At 36.4% G+C, this 15,147-nt stretch overlaps 1 protein-coding gene across 4 annotated transcripts in view; it reads left to right on the top strand.

Annotated features, from left to right (window-relative positions):
• Positions 1 to 15,147, top strand: part of CDKL5 (cyclin dependent kinase like 5) — a 131,531-nt gene that overhangs the window by 76,489 nt on the left and 39,895 nt on the right. For all 4 annotated transcript variants that reach the window (XM_027738257.2, XM_027738256.2, XM_039378034.1 and 1 more), the window contains exons 4-8: positions 794 to 839; positions 3,402 to 3,538; positions 6,511 to 6,631; positions 7,777 to 7,836; positions 13,373 to 13,463. In XM_027738257.2, the coding sequence (XP_027594058.2) occupies positions 794 to 839; positions 3,402 to 3,538; positions 6,511 to 6,631; positions 7,777 to 7,836; positions 13,373 to 13,463 (455 nt within the window). The remainder of the gene's footprint in view (positions 1 to 793; positions 840 to 3,401; positions 3,539 to 6,510; positions 6,632 to 7,776; positions 7,837 to 13,372; positions 13,464 to 15,147) is intronic.

Genomic DNA, 15,147 nt, shown 5'->3' with positions numbered 1-15,147 from the left:
GAACAGACCTGCACTAGTCATGTTGTGTTGGCTGCTTTTTGGCCATGTGCTAAATGCATTCCTGCTCACACAACAAGAGAGAAATGTCTTCATTTAAGAGAAAAATGTGACCTATGATAACCAGGTTTGGTGAGTAGAGAATGCTAAAGGAATGCAAAGGCAGGTGGACATTAAGAAGTTACCACTTATTGTAAGCATAGGTGAACACTGCCAAATGCAATTACTGATCCTGGTTTTGGATGGGCTTCCCTTAAGATGACAAATTTTTATAAGGAGGCACAGAGAAGCTACTTTCCTAATATGTTCTTTGTGGATATTTGATCTTTGAAGCCCAAAAACTTTTGGCAGCCAAAATTACAGGTCTTATTATAAGCCTTAGCCAAATAATAGCACAGTATTTTCATTTCACCTCGTAAAGATAAGCACCCACATTCATACTTTGGCCAGATTCTGATTGTTAGAAAATCAGAATAACTAAGAAACAAGATTCATTTTTTCTTCTGAAAATTTAATTGATATCTGTTAAACAGTATTTGAATATGAACTTTTGGCATTTAACTCTGTTGCTTTTATACTGGGGTTCCTAATTGTGATATATCTGTTACATGTGGGTGTGTATTGCATTTGGCCCAATCACTGAGGTATTTACCAGATTTTTATTTAACTTCTTTGCAGTGTGAAATTTCTCGGGATGCTTCTTTTTTTCTCCTCTGATGCTCAGGAGAAAGAAAAAAAGGCACAAGAAAACACAGCAGGTCTTGCTCATTTTCCTTTCTTTGCTTTTGTTTTACAGGAGACACATGAAATTGTGGCTATCAAGAAATTCAAAGACAGTGAAGGTAACCTTTTCTGCTCCGTGATCTTTTCTGTAATAACTACATTGTTAATATCCTCCAGTTGAAATAAGAAGTCTCATGTATCAAGATATGATTTAAAAATTATAATGATTTATTAGCTTTGTGAATATTCAAGACACTTAATCCTTCATACCTGCCTAGGGACTGCATTATACACTAACTAGATAACTACCTTTCTTTCTTGATGCATCTGTCTTAATATGGCTGAGATTGTGGTGTCATATGCAGGAGTAAGATCTATCATTTAGAGACTGGATGTGACTAGAAAATGTAAAAACCTCCTCTTGTAGTAGTAGCTTGCACAGTCTTTGGGCTTTATCACACTTCATCTGTGAGAGGGAATCTAAATGTTAGGGCGATCTGAAGCGGTAAATGGAGGAGACTGAGAGCAGTCCCTGAGAAGTTCAGTCATACGAGGACAAATCCAGAAGCTCCCAGGGGTCCATGGAGGAAGCTGGGTGGTGAGGCAGCTGCTCTGTCCTCACTGCGGCAGGCTCCACTTTCTTCAAGAAACTTGCCCTTTGACCCCTCACAGCAGCCTGTGTACTCTGCAGTGTTGCTGAAGGGAGGAAGACCCAACTTCTGCGAGGCTTACCATTGCTGATGAAGGGGCTGGCAGAAGGCAGGACACGTGGAAATTATTCTGAATGCTGCACGCCCCCATTCCTCACCCAGTAATACACCCAAAGAACTGAACAAGACAAGGCTGTCTCTCTGACCTGCACTTGTTGGGGAACAGTCAATCACCATATTCTATCATAGGAAAAGCTGGCAACCAACCACGACAGCAATTGTCTGCCTTGTGTACATGAGAAGTTAGCCCCGATCCCTAATGGCCTGGCACAAACAGAAGGAGAAGACAAGTATGAAGTAATAAGAGGAGTCAGCCCGGTCTGATGCAAGGCAGCTGTGGTTTGCCATGTACTGAGGCTTTAGCTGAAAGCTAGGAATGTTGTTTCAAGAAATAGCAGCCACTTTGTTTTAGCGAACTTTTATTTTCTGTTATTGTTTTAGGATTGGTGGTGGCCATGGAGGTGTTGTTGGTTACAAGGCCTGTAATTTTCAGAGTTACAGCAGAGTCTGATTTGCCTCTTGTTTTGCTCAACGCAGACTTCTGCTTTGCAGGTCATTTTTCCAGACACTTGAAGAGCATATTTGATGAATGTTTTAGCTCTGCTATTTAGAAAGCTGTTCTAAATCCCTGTTAAAGAATGCAAGAGATAGTTTAATTGTGATGACCATCTTGACCAAGTAATGAGTGTACTTCAGAATTTCTTTTTGGAACTTGCGTGGCTATTCAGTACAGATCATAGACAATAAATCTCAGTTTTAATTAAGCCCCAAACAAGATTATTGTATTAGCCTCTCTACCAAAAAATGAAAACAAAAAATGCAACATTACTATTAGGTCTGGCTTTCCAAGAGTATTACATAATGTCAGTTTACATGACTGATGACTGCTTTTCAGAGTTGTAGCTAGTTGTTTACGAGTTTCTGGAAATATGACAGAAGTTCTTTTGATGGATTTGATTCAGCCCATTTCACATCTGTCTTGTTAATATGTAGTTCATTAGAAATTTGAATATTCTGTAATTGTTTCTATTGACACTTTTGTTTCACTGAATCTTTGCCGTTTTTTGACATATGAATGCTAAATGCGCTCAAAAGAGTCTGTCTCGCAATAGATGAGATTATGTAATCAGGCTGATGCAAGCCAACATCAAGCACTCAGTTTTAAAATGAAAAGATTTAGATTGCTCTAAATTATATATTTTTAATCAAAACATTTGTGATTATAGTATTTTGTTTTCCTCTTCCCTCTTGCTACACTTGAATTTTTTATTTTTTCCCCTCTCTCTTCTGTTGATGATTATTGCATTTGCATGATCTGTGTTATTCTCTCTCCCCTACAAACCTGGTTTTGCCTTTTGCCCTGGAAAAACAAGTTCTCTTCCTTGTTTTTAATTCCTCTGCCTCTGGCTGTCTTTGTGGTACATGACCTGCAGATGTGATTTAGCTTGGAATTTATGCAAGCACATCTCATTTAATATCTCTCTGTTGTGGATAACAGTTCTAAGAGGCTAAGAACCCTATTTCTATGTGTGCATGAGCAGATTTACTGAATTAATGGATTTCACTTTACTAAATGAAAAATAAAACCAAATGTAGTCTAGTTTACTTCACATTTCATTAGCAGTGTCCTTTAGAACCCAGTTAGTTCAAGGCCCTATAATGATAAACAGTGTATGGAGCATTAATAAAACATTCCTTTCTTGAACACCTTTCAGAGAATTAAATTGTCAAATCAGTTAAATTAAGTTGTCAAAACAGTTAAATTTCTGGATTCCTCTGAATTAGATTCAAGGCTTCATTGCATCAATACTTACTCTGCTGCCTTCTGTAGCTGCTACACTGGGCTGGCATTGCTGAATTTCCTTTGGAAGCCTTGTGGGGAACTTACAGGACTTACAAATCTGTGCTTGGGTCTTAAAATTTGTTTGTTCTTTAGTAAGCTTACTATGTCACTTTTACTTTGCACTCCAGAAAATGAAGAAGTCAAAGAAACCACTTTACGAGAGCTTAAAATGCTTCGCACTTTGAAACAGGAGAACATTGTGGAGTTGAAGGAAGCCTTCAGAAGAAGAGGAAAATTATACTTAGTTTTTGAATATGTGGAAAAAGTGAGTTGAGTTTGTAGTATCCTTGCCACAGTTAAATCACCAGCTTACTGAAAATGTCTTTAAAATTGCTTTTATTTTTAAAAATTAAGCTATTCTATTCTATAAAGAGAAACAACAGAAACATTAATATGTCTGAGTTGTAATTAGACATCCATTGTGAGAAAGCAACCCTGATAACTTTACTACTGTTTTTAGATCATGTGTTGGTACTTTTTAAAAAAAAATTTTCCATATATATGAACTCAAATGTCGACAAATTATGTAGGCTGGAATACATATGATTTGAAGAAAAAATTCAATCTGAACTCTTTAATCCAGTTTAATTGTAAAGCTGGATAACTGTCCTGTGTTATGTTGTGTAATGAATCTTGACGTAGTCTTTCAAAACAGGATCATACACTTTTGACCTTGGAATCTCTTTCAACTTTCTCCATCCTTCCCTGTTAAAAATAGGATTTGTTTGTATATTTCTGTAACAAGGCCGCTATCAATAGTTGCTTAGAGGGATTTGGCAAAGATCACTGTCATTATCTCCAGTCCTGACCTCATTTTGAAACTATTCCAAAATTTCCTTAGACTGGCCTACTGCTGCCAAGCATCCTGGTCTGTTTCCAGAGAGAAACAACCTAGAACAGATTAGTCTTTTGTTATTTTAGCAACCTCATGATGGAGGTAGACCTTTGCTCCAAATTCTAACCCTTTAGCATTTCTTCATGGCAAAAATTAGATGGTATTCAGATACACAGAGTAAAAAAAAAAAAAAAAAAAAAAAAAAAAAAAAAAGCAAGCTTAAACATGCGTATCTCTGTTGCCTTCATGAGATACTGCTCCCTTGATTTAAATTTTCATTTAATATCCTGCCAGTGTGATGTTGCAGTCTAGCTGAGTGCTAGTCCTCTTCAGTCTTGTCTAAAAATTTCACACCCCTAAATACTATGTCTCCTTTACCTTAGTCAACAATTTCTTTGGTAGTATAACTTCATTGCATAATGTGAGGTGACCTGTATTAGCCCACAGTTTGGCAGAAATCACTTTTGGTTTTCACCAGCAGATCAGCAACTTCTAATGTGATGGATCTTACTTAGATCTAACATTCAAATCTTGACTTGTTTCACCCATGTTCCTTGTAATTGTTCCAGATGCATGGAATGTCTTTGATCACACACCAACTTAGCACAAATATTTAATTTTCTGTTATAGTTGACTTGGCTAAGCTCTGTGTAGTAATGGGTTGGAAGAGCAGCATAAGTAAAAGATATTTAATTGATCTGATGAGGGGTACGCTTCAAAAATTGTTAGCATCAGTAAAAACACCAGGCTGCAATATCTAACATTATTTGCATCAAAATAAAAGAATTTAATGATAAAGGTAGGCATCACATATAGTCTGTGTCTAATGTAATTTCTGTATTAATGGTCACCTTTCTTTTCAGTGGAACTTCACAGCCAGGAATGTTTCTTCTTTTCTAATATGTTAAATAATATTCACTATGATTTCTTCAAAGACCAGGATAATTTCTGTATTTTTTGGATGAGAGGAGAGTAGAAGGAATTAAATAAAATGTGATGTAGTAAAAACTGAATTTTTTTGTTTAACTGGTGATGAGCACTTTGTGTCTTTTGGGGAATCTTAGCTCTGCAATACTGAAATCCAGATTACTTACATTCACATTTAGTCTGATCTCCTTTTTTCATCATCCCCTTGGTTACTGTCTTCGTATTGGATTATGTCTTGCTGTGTTGATGCTACTCTTTTGTTTTGTACTTGTAATACTAACTTCTTGACTTACTTGTCCAGATCTGTGGCCTTCTGTGTGGACTAGAGTCTAACTAAAATCAATATGGTTCCTTAACAGAAAATTCCTTTTCTCAGATCTGAAGTGTATTTCTAAGAAAACTTATGCTCAAGCAGAAAAGTTCCAGTATTTTTTCATAGATTGCAAAACTTAGAAATGTTTTCAAACATATCATCATATCATCAAAGTTTCTGTTTTGTCTTGTATTTGTGTTCATTAAAATATTGTTCAAGAAAAACCTCAAAAATATTTCTATACAGCTAAAGAAAATGTTTGTCAAAGACAAGATAAATTTATTTCAAATGAAAAAATCTACAAATGCTCAAGTCCATAATTAAATGAGTTGTGTAGGGCCATATAGACAAAATACTTCTATTTCAGTGTTCAATAAATAAGACTTTTCTCTCTTCAAGTGTGCTGCTGCTGTCTATTATTCATTCAGTGTACAAACTCCATTGTATTTCTAATTGTGCAAAATTAGAGACACTTGCTAACATAATGGGAATCTAAGTGTTCTTTTTCAAAGAAGAAATTTACTAGTATAAACAGGAAGTTTATTTTCTTTCCTAGGTATATCCATAAAACAGTTGATATGGCCATAGTTACTGTAGTGCCAATATGTCTAGGATCTCTATAGCTAATACATAGCTATAGAACACTCCCTAGGTTAATATTTATGCCCCTGTGAGGGATTTTTATCTGTTACTTCATTTCCACTAACTGACTTTATACCCATTCATATACGGATACGGTTTGTGATTAACCATGGCCCTGCAATGTCAAAGCAGCAGAACTAAAGAATGAAAAAAATAGTTTGTTAAAGCACTGTTGTGTACTTACAAAATGCTGTGCTTTGCTAAACTTTTCATACAGACACACTGACCTAGTGTTTCTGTTAAAGCAATGTTTTGTAACTAAATGACATTTTAGATGTGTTAGGATAACTGGTTTGATGACAGTCTTTTAAGAACTTGTGGTTTATTTGTGGTTCACCTTTAATGTTTATGAAACAGCTAGGAGTATGCTTATGATTAAAATACACTCCTTGAATGTTAAACTACTGTTCCATGACCAGGCTCTGCAGCCTAAGTATGTTGCTTCAGAAGGCTGAATGCATGTTATCTTCCAGCAACTAGAGTATAGCTGGTTTAAATAATGTGTCTTTTAAATGTTTAGAATATGCTTGAATTGCTAGAAGAAATGCCAAATGGAGTTCCACCAGAAAAAGTGAAAAGCTACATCTACCAGCTAATTAAAGCAATTCATTGGTGCCATAAGAATGATATTGTTCATAGAGGTAAGTGTGTAGCTCTCCATATGAAATTAAGCCCCCTGTAGGAATTTGCTTATTACAGGGAAAGATGTTACAGCTTAAAGTAATTTGTATTTAACATAAATAGAAGCAATCGCTTTATATCAACAGGAAAAAAATTGTCAGTTGGGCTGGATCTTAAGTCTGCTGTGTGACTTCAGATAATTTTAAAGCTAAATTCATCTACATATAAAACTTGCTGTCCACTGTCTTTGGGGCATGATATAAAAATTGTGAAGTGAAACTGAAGTACAGACATTGTCTAAGGAAAAGGAATTTTTTAAACCTTTCGTGGTGGTCAGTCATTTCACTTTTGAATCTGATAATAGAATACTAGGAGAAAAAAAATCCAAAACTTAAAACTTGGTCTCCCATGTTTTACTTCTTAACGCAGATCCTCCCAGCTCCCCTAAGCTTCAAGCACTTAAAGTACATATCTTGATGTATGACTTTATCTAGTTTTATGTCTTTTATCCTGATTTAATAAAATTGTATTTTGCTTTGTGGCTTTGCAAGAGTAACATTTCTAATTAATGTTTCCATTAAATTAACATTCTTATACAATATGCTTTTTATATTTAAGACCAATCAAACATAAGCAAGAGTCTGAAAACATTTTGTAAGATATAGTTTGAAAAATATACTATGTATGTATACAGCAATATCCATATAGGAATGAAAAAAAGGGCTTAAAACTAGACAAGATGTTTTTTCTAAACAAATTACAAGAGATGATCAAGATGGTCATTATAGCCAAAAATGCTGAGCACAGCACACAACATTTTATTGGTTAACTGGGTAATTAAATATCAGTTCTTTCTATTATTTTGCAATATGCAATATTATGCATATTGGTTTGCTGCCCAGGAATATCTGTAAGCACATTTTATCTTCCCATATTTTGTTGGGAAACACTTAAAAAGACTTCAAAAGGCAGAAAATTAATTCTGCCTGTTTACAAACTGAATTGCTGGAAGCTGTTTCAGCAGTTGCTCTTGTAATGCTTCATTTATGATTGCATGAATATCTCTAAATACATTATAATGAAATAATATTTGTTGACAAAGTTCAAAATTAAAGGGAAATTAACAGCTCTTTTTTTTTTTTTCACATCTACTCTGATACTTCAGATATCAAACCAGAGAATCTCTTAATAAGCCACAATGATGTTCTGAAGTTGTGTGACTTTGGTAAGTTCAATAGATAGATAGCTGCTGCTCACCTTTTTAAAGAAAATCTCTTGCAGTGGAGTTTTGCCTTATTATGTCAGTGTTCTACAGTATATGCTGTTTAAAAACCTTTTAACAGTCAGAATTGATTACTGCTTCAGGTTTGGGGCTAGTATTTTAATTTGAAAGATCTCTGGGCTTAATTTGCATACCCTGTGAAATACCTGGGTTAACACATCAATAGAAACACTGCCTTTCTCTCTTCCTCTATTTTTGCTAGTGCTGCTGCTGACACACAGCTGAGAACAGCACAGATGATAAACTGATTAGGAGGCTAGCAAATCTGTGGGTTTATCTGGCCTGTGTATTGAAAGAAAAGATAATTCTTCATTGATGTTTAGTAAAGGCACAATAGATTTATACTTTTTATGTATTTTTTGAACCACTGGCTTTTGTGGACTGCTATGTGTGTAGTTATAGGTCAACTTTTTTTGTTACCTAATTAAGGAATCAGATGTCCACATATGTTTAATGACTGAATGACTGGATGTTAGAGTCAGAGCTGTACATGTTAACTCTGATGTTTCCTGACATACCAATGCCTGTTTAATGTCAGCTTTAAGGCCTTGAAGAATTGTCACCCCAGTACAAGGCAAACTTTGGCCATGTGAGTAATTCCCAAAAGAAACAGGGAAGAGTGTACACTGTTCCAACAATCTGTATTTTTATTCTAAATGCTACATAAACACAGAATAAAATATTTTTCCCTCTGAAAAGCTTACAGTTTCACTTGGTAAATAAAAACCAATTCCATAGTGTTACCCCAGAGGCACTTCTCAGTGAGAACAGTTTGAAAGCTGTCATTTCAAACCTCTGCAATTTTGAATGAAAAGAAGAACTGCTAACAAAATAGAATGGAATATGTTTTTAGGAACACAAGAAAGGCATTTTTCATTTGCAATGCTTCTTATTTCATTTAATCCTAAAAGCATTTTTGCTTAAGCATTCAGAAACAATAACTGTTCTAGGAAAAACCTTAGAAGATTTGGTTCATACGAGTTCTTTGAATTCAGAGCCATTTATTCTCCAGTGTAAGGAACTGCACAGCTCTAACAGAACACCAGGGCCCTCATTGCCTTTGCCTTTTCGGTATCCACAGGCCTCCTGTCTGCACTGCTGTGGCTGCCCTGGCACCATTGACCAAAGCCCAGAGCTGGTGGGGCAGGATTTTTCCCTCATTCTACACTGATTATCAAGGCCTTGCCACTGCCAAGCAAACCCCATGAGGTTGGCAGGGCCAGGCCTCTCCAAGGAGTGAAGGCTTGTGTAGATTACACTTTGCTCCCTCTCCACCACTTCACCCTCCACATTAGCTTTGGGGACCAAAAGCTCCTTATGCAGAGCTAAACAACCACCACATGGGCAGTGCTTGTCCCTGAACAGTGCCTGCTCCAATGTGGGCTAACTTCATTAGATGCAGGAATGGCCAATGTGGGCATGAGTGTGTCCTGAAGGGAACAGTTGACTCCACACATGCTTCCCCCCCCCCCTCGTTTTTTCTGGAGTGGGGATGTCCCTCCTTGAAAGTAACACCATTAGAGTTGTCATATGCTATCACCTAACAAATCTTTGCATGTGGACTTGTTTCAACATCCTCTGTGCAGCAGTATTGCGGGAAAATATAAAGCCGGACAAATGGTACGATCATGTTTTGGATGTCTGCTTTGGCACTAGATGTAGATGATGCGAACTCTGTTAGCAGTGATGTTCTGTGTGGTCTGTTGGCTTGCTCACACTGTGTGCTCCTGCCATGTTCTCTCTGTGCTGTTGGAAAGGACACGCAATCACAGCGTACTCAGAGTGATCAGCACAGTATCAAGGAAGGCAAACTAAGAGAATTTCTGTTGTTCTTACTGTTCATGTGGGTTAGTTTTAATTTTAATCAACCTTTCAGATTTAGTTGAATTTAAAATTCCGAGAAACTCTTCTAATATGGAATCAGTTTTAAGTTTCTAGCGTTATTGCTAATTGACATTATTGCTAGTAACTTAAGCTATGATTGTAAAATCCCTGTCAGAATGGTGTTAGCCACAGATGTTTCCTGAACATGCACAAATTAGGATGTAAAAATTTGCCTTTTAACATGATTTAACATATGCTGTCTGACTACCTAACTTAAATCATATTTTGGAACACAGGTACTTGTCACATACAGTGTCACATTCCTCATGTGATTACAAATGCGAAGAAAAGGACTATGCATCCATTTCCAATAGCCCAGTGGAGAAAAATAATTTGAATAGAAAAGTTCATAAATTTTTAACAAGATATTTCTTCTTAATCCTTGTGCCATGTGTTCTGTACATACCGTGCTAGATAAAATTGAGATTGAATGTTGTGCTTGCCCGGACACATGTTGTGTGGGTGTCATTTCTGCCAATAGAAGTGAAAGCAGAAAACAGTACAAAGTGCCGACTACAGCAGATGCATCTGACTGTTGGAAGTACTTAGGTTTTCTGACTGGTGTGTTTGCTGTTTCAACACCAGGGCTTCAAAATTACTTGTTTTAGCAATCTCTTAATCTCAGTATGATGTGTAAGCATAGAAATCATGAAACACAGGACTGGAAAAGACCTCAAGAAATCCTCTAGTTCTTCCACCTACTCAGAGAAAGGATTAAGAATGTCTTTGTCATTCTTGACAGGTGTTTGCTTAGCTTATTCTTAAAATTCTGAATAATGGAGGTTCCCTAGTGTTCTTAGGCATCTATTAAAGTACTTACATGTCATTAACATTAGAATGCTTTACCTTATGTCTAACTGAAATGTGCCTTATTTCTCTGTAAGAAACTGACAATCTCCTCCTTTTTTCCTTTTTTCCTTACACCTTTTTCCTTGTCATCTCTCCTACCATGTTCTGAGTTGTTTCAAGTCCTTTCTTGAAATTTCTGATTTTGCTTGTTATTTCTTCTTGCATCATGATGCATTTGGAAATGCTATTGTTTACATAGTCACTCTCACCCAAATTGCCTTCTGTCTTCATCTTCTAATCTATTCATTTTCACTAGTTAGAGTTTGGTCTAATCTTCTTCTTTGTTTCCTTCTCTTACTTTTATATACGTGATACCTCAGCACAATTGGAGGAAAGAATAATAAGCAAACTCCCATCATAACAAAAAAAAAAAGTTGTTCCCTTAGAAAGGTATTATGCTTTCCTGAATTGTTAGTTCTGTCCATCATCATTTTGCATTATGTCACAGAGTCAGAGCAATATTGAATCTATAAAATGGTTTCTTATATCACCCAACAATATAGAAATGACACTGAAGTCCATTATGATAATTTTACTTTCTCTCTTGCCGCATCAGATCTGTGCTGCACCCAGTCTGTAAAGCTAGAGGCTGATTTTTCAGACTATGTTAGCTCCTGACTGTGACCAAATTCCAATAGACTGCCCTGCAGGGAGGAGGATGCATCCTTGACCTGTTGATTCTTCCGGTGCACAAGGGCTCATGTGCTGCCAAGCTCATGTGTTACGTTAGCACGTGTTTATTTCTACCATGTGGCACTTTTTTCTCTTTCTTTCTCCTCCTCCCTTCAGTCTGGGCCTTCCCACATTTTGGCTGTCCCATTTCTCAGTGTAACTCCTGGTTATCTCCTCTCTGTTGTTTAAACACATGAATGGAAGATTTTTCATTGGCAAGATTAATCAGATAGCTCATGTAATTTGAAACAGAAACAGGGCTGCCTAAGCAGTTCTAAATATAGTAATGTTTCCAAATTTATTCAATCCCCACGTTACAAGTAATAAAAAATTCCTTTCCAGCTTTTCTCGAACAGCATCAGTAATGTTCATTAGACTTTATGGGAACAGAAATGAATTATGATTATTTTGGAACAACTTTGAAATATCGGTTCCTCATCATACGTGCCTTTTAGTTTATTAACTCTTGAACTTAAAGGTATCTTGCAAAAAGTAACAGCTGTAACCTGTGTAATTAACAAATTTATAATTGTTTTCTATAATCACTAGTCTAATAATAATAATCTGCATCCAAATTGTTACTTCAACTTGGAGTAAATTAGTGTTCCACAGTGATGAGTGGAACTGGGCTTCTTCACACTAAACTGCCAAACAAGATACACTTTCAGAATACTTAAAAAAAAATAAAAAAAAAATTAAAATTTAGAACTTTACAAGCATAGTTGTGTGGGAAAGGCAATTTTGGTGGCTTCTGCAAAAGAACTCATAACAAAAAATGACTATTGCATTTAAGTAGCACTAATTGATTCAGAAAATAAAGTTGTGCGTTGTACTTCTGTGACACTTTGGAATTTTATTCTTTCTTCATTGCTCATGCAATAATGGAAAGACATAGTGATTTCACTAAAGTGAATTTTGACTGAGTTTTTATGCCACATGCCACTAAGAAAGCATTTTGAAAATGCTGTTTCCGCATTTCAGTCCCAAAAGCTTGTCTTGGTTTGAGCTCTAGTAAGGAGCCTACACATGTGAAGTCTTGCTGCTGAGATCTGTCTATCCTGTCTCACCTTGTTGGTAATTATTTGTTTGAAAACAGTAAGAATCTTGATAGTTTTTGAAAACAGTGACAACATCTGCCCTAGAGGACTTCTACATGAAGAATCCAGTAACAACATTACTGTGGTGTTTGGCTGACATTTTATAAATGGAGGAGAATGAAAACAAAAGTCTAAATTATTCCTACATATGGATTTTCTTGTGTGTGTTTGTGTGTATGTATATATTCCAGTAGTCTTCTCTGAGCTAGTGGTCATAATTGTTATGCTTTAGGACAGTAGTGAAGTTTTAGTACAACTGCAAATAAATATAACTTCTTAATTTTTTTTTATTGTTAACAAAATGATGTGGAGAAAGAATTTAATTTGGACTTGCTTTCTGATCCTAATTCTTGAAGAATTGCAGTGAATATGATGCTAAAGCAGGTGGGAAGCCAAAACATGTGGAGTGAGCCAAATGCAGATATAAACAGTTTTGCTGATCTTTGGTAGATTCCTGCATTTTATAGTTTGGAGGAGATGACCCTTTTCTTTGCCAGGTCAGGGAGGCAAATAAGAATAATACATAGTTTTTTGACCTTTTTAAAAAATTGAAGGTAGTGAGACTGTAGTAATTGAAATCAATGAACAGAAGAGTCTACTCCACCTGCATGTCTATTGTTTCTAATGTTGTGAATCTTCTTCTGCAAGCATCTCAGTAGAGGTAATAGTTAAACAGCTTATGTGGCGTAATGATAACAGGTAACTTTTGTCAATCTGTTTGGATTATGTAAAGCAGCAAAAATAATAGCAAAACCCCATAGACTTGTGAGGAGAGTACACAAGTAAGGTAGTCATTAAAGCAGACGTGCTGACTTTCACTGTTGCATTTCAGTAGACAAGCACTTGTTAGAGAGATCGTTCTGCAGCAGGGGTTGTAATCAATTTGCTTCTATATAAATAGATGTGACCTCTTACTGCCAAAATCAGTGGTGATGTGCATATTGTACTTAAAATATTTCATGCTGTTTCTCTGACAGGCTTTGCTCGTAACCTCTCTGAAGGAAGCAATGCTAACTATACAGAATATGTGGCTACCAGGTGGTACCGCTCACCTGAACTCTTGCTTGGGTAAGTACAGTTTGTAGAACTGCCATGATAAATTTTGACAGATTCTTTACAGTTTTTCAAGCACTTTTTGTAAGCTTCAGCTGTGGAGAACTGTGGTTTATTTAAAGGCAAGATTTCAAGAGGCTTCTAGATTTTCATTAATTTTTGTTCATTTCCAGTAAGTCGGTATGACCTGTCTTGAGCTGAGCAGTGTTTAACTGATTAAAATATTAAGCTGAATTATAACAGATGTACTCCCAATTTCTACACCCTCACCCCCATTTCCTTCAGAAAAGGTTTCCATGGTAGTCTTGTAGCCTGAAATGTTCCATCAGCCTTATGGTGGACACCACATAGCAATGACAGTGCAGCTTTCAAAATGTGACACTTGTAGTTATCTTCATCCTTTGGGTCAAAACTGTATTAGGAAGAATTTTTTTTGCTCAGAAGGTGCTAAGGCACTGGAACAGGTTGCCCGAAGAAGCTGTGGATGCCCCATCCCTGGAAGTCTTCAAGACCAGGTTGGACAGGGCTTAGAGCAACCTGGTCTAGTGGAAGGTGTCCCTGCCCATGGCAGGGGTGTTGGAATGAGATGATCTTCAAAGGTCCCTTCCAACCCAAACCATTCTATGATTCTGTGATTTGGTTTTCATTCCTAGTTACACTTTGCCAGCACTGGTGAAGTCACTCAAAAGGCTGGTGCTAGCTTTTTACTAGTCGGGAAGAATTTATTGAAGGAGGCCGTAAGAGTCATTTCAGTAAAGCACTGAGAAGTTAGCGTTGCATTGCCTGCAAAAGTAGTAGCTACGTGAGTAGCCTCAGCCAGACAATTTAGTTTTACTCCTTTATTAATCTGTAAAATGAGCATATCATTACCTCGCAAGATGAAACAGATTTTCAGATAATAAATGAACAAATTCATAGGACCCAAAAGGGCAGAGGAAGAGAAAAAAAATAACTGGAGATCTCCTATATGTGATCTTCCAGTTACTATCGAGTTCAACATGAATGCTCTCATAGAATACAATTCCAGTGTATAGTGATACACACATTCTTAAAATAAGGAATTGAAAGCCACAGGATGAATAAAAAAGTACTGGTCACTTCTAAGAATCTTTAAACATAATGTTTCATGCTGCTGGGCAACAAGTTGGCAGCTTTGATTAATGCTGAACTAGATATTTTTTGAACAGGTAAGGCACTAAGTAATAATTATTCTGTCAATAAAGTCACCCCAGTATTCCGAGAGCTGTAGTAATCTTAATCAAACTGGTAGGTAGTTGCGTTCTTATGTGCAGAATACTATGTTAAAGCTGCCAATAAAAACCTCAAAGCTCAGTTGTTCATATCTTGGAGAAAACAGTTAAGCTTCCAGACAAAGTGCATGTGTTTGTGTGCATATGCAAGTATAAAAAAAGACTTGAAAAGAAAGCATCAATTGCGGCCTTTTAAGGTACGTAATATTTTGCTCTCTCTCTAGTAGTAATGAGGATTTAGGAGGAAAGATATGAAAAGCTTGACAGACATAGTATCAGTCTGACCTGCAATTTTCAAAACTGTTTTGTTACCAAAGGAAATTTAACAGGAATTGTGTCTGTTTGTAGTTGACTAAATCTGTTTGAGTAACTTGTAGAGAAAGGGAGGGGATTTGTGTATTTAATGCTTCAACTTTACTGGTGTATGGTTTTAATGCCAAGTTTTTCTG

Source organism: Pipra filicauda, unplaced genomic scaffold (genome assembly GCF_003945595.2).
Source record: "Pipra filicauda isolate LSUMZ 115617 unplaced genomic scaffold, ASM394559v2 scaffold12_size5214236_pilon, whole genome shotgun sequence".
NCBI lineage: Eukaryota > Metazoa > Chordata > Aves > Passeriformes > Pipridae > Pipra > Pipra filicauda.
Note: the sequence above shows the minus strand (reverse complement) of the source record. Positions and strands in the feature narration are given on the sequence as shown.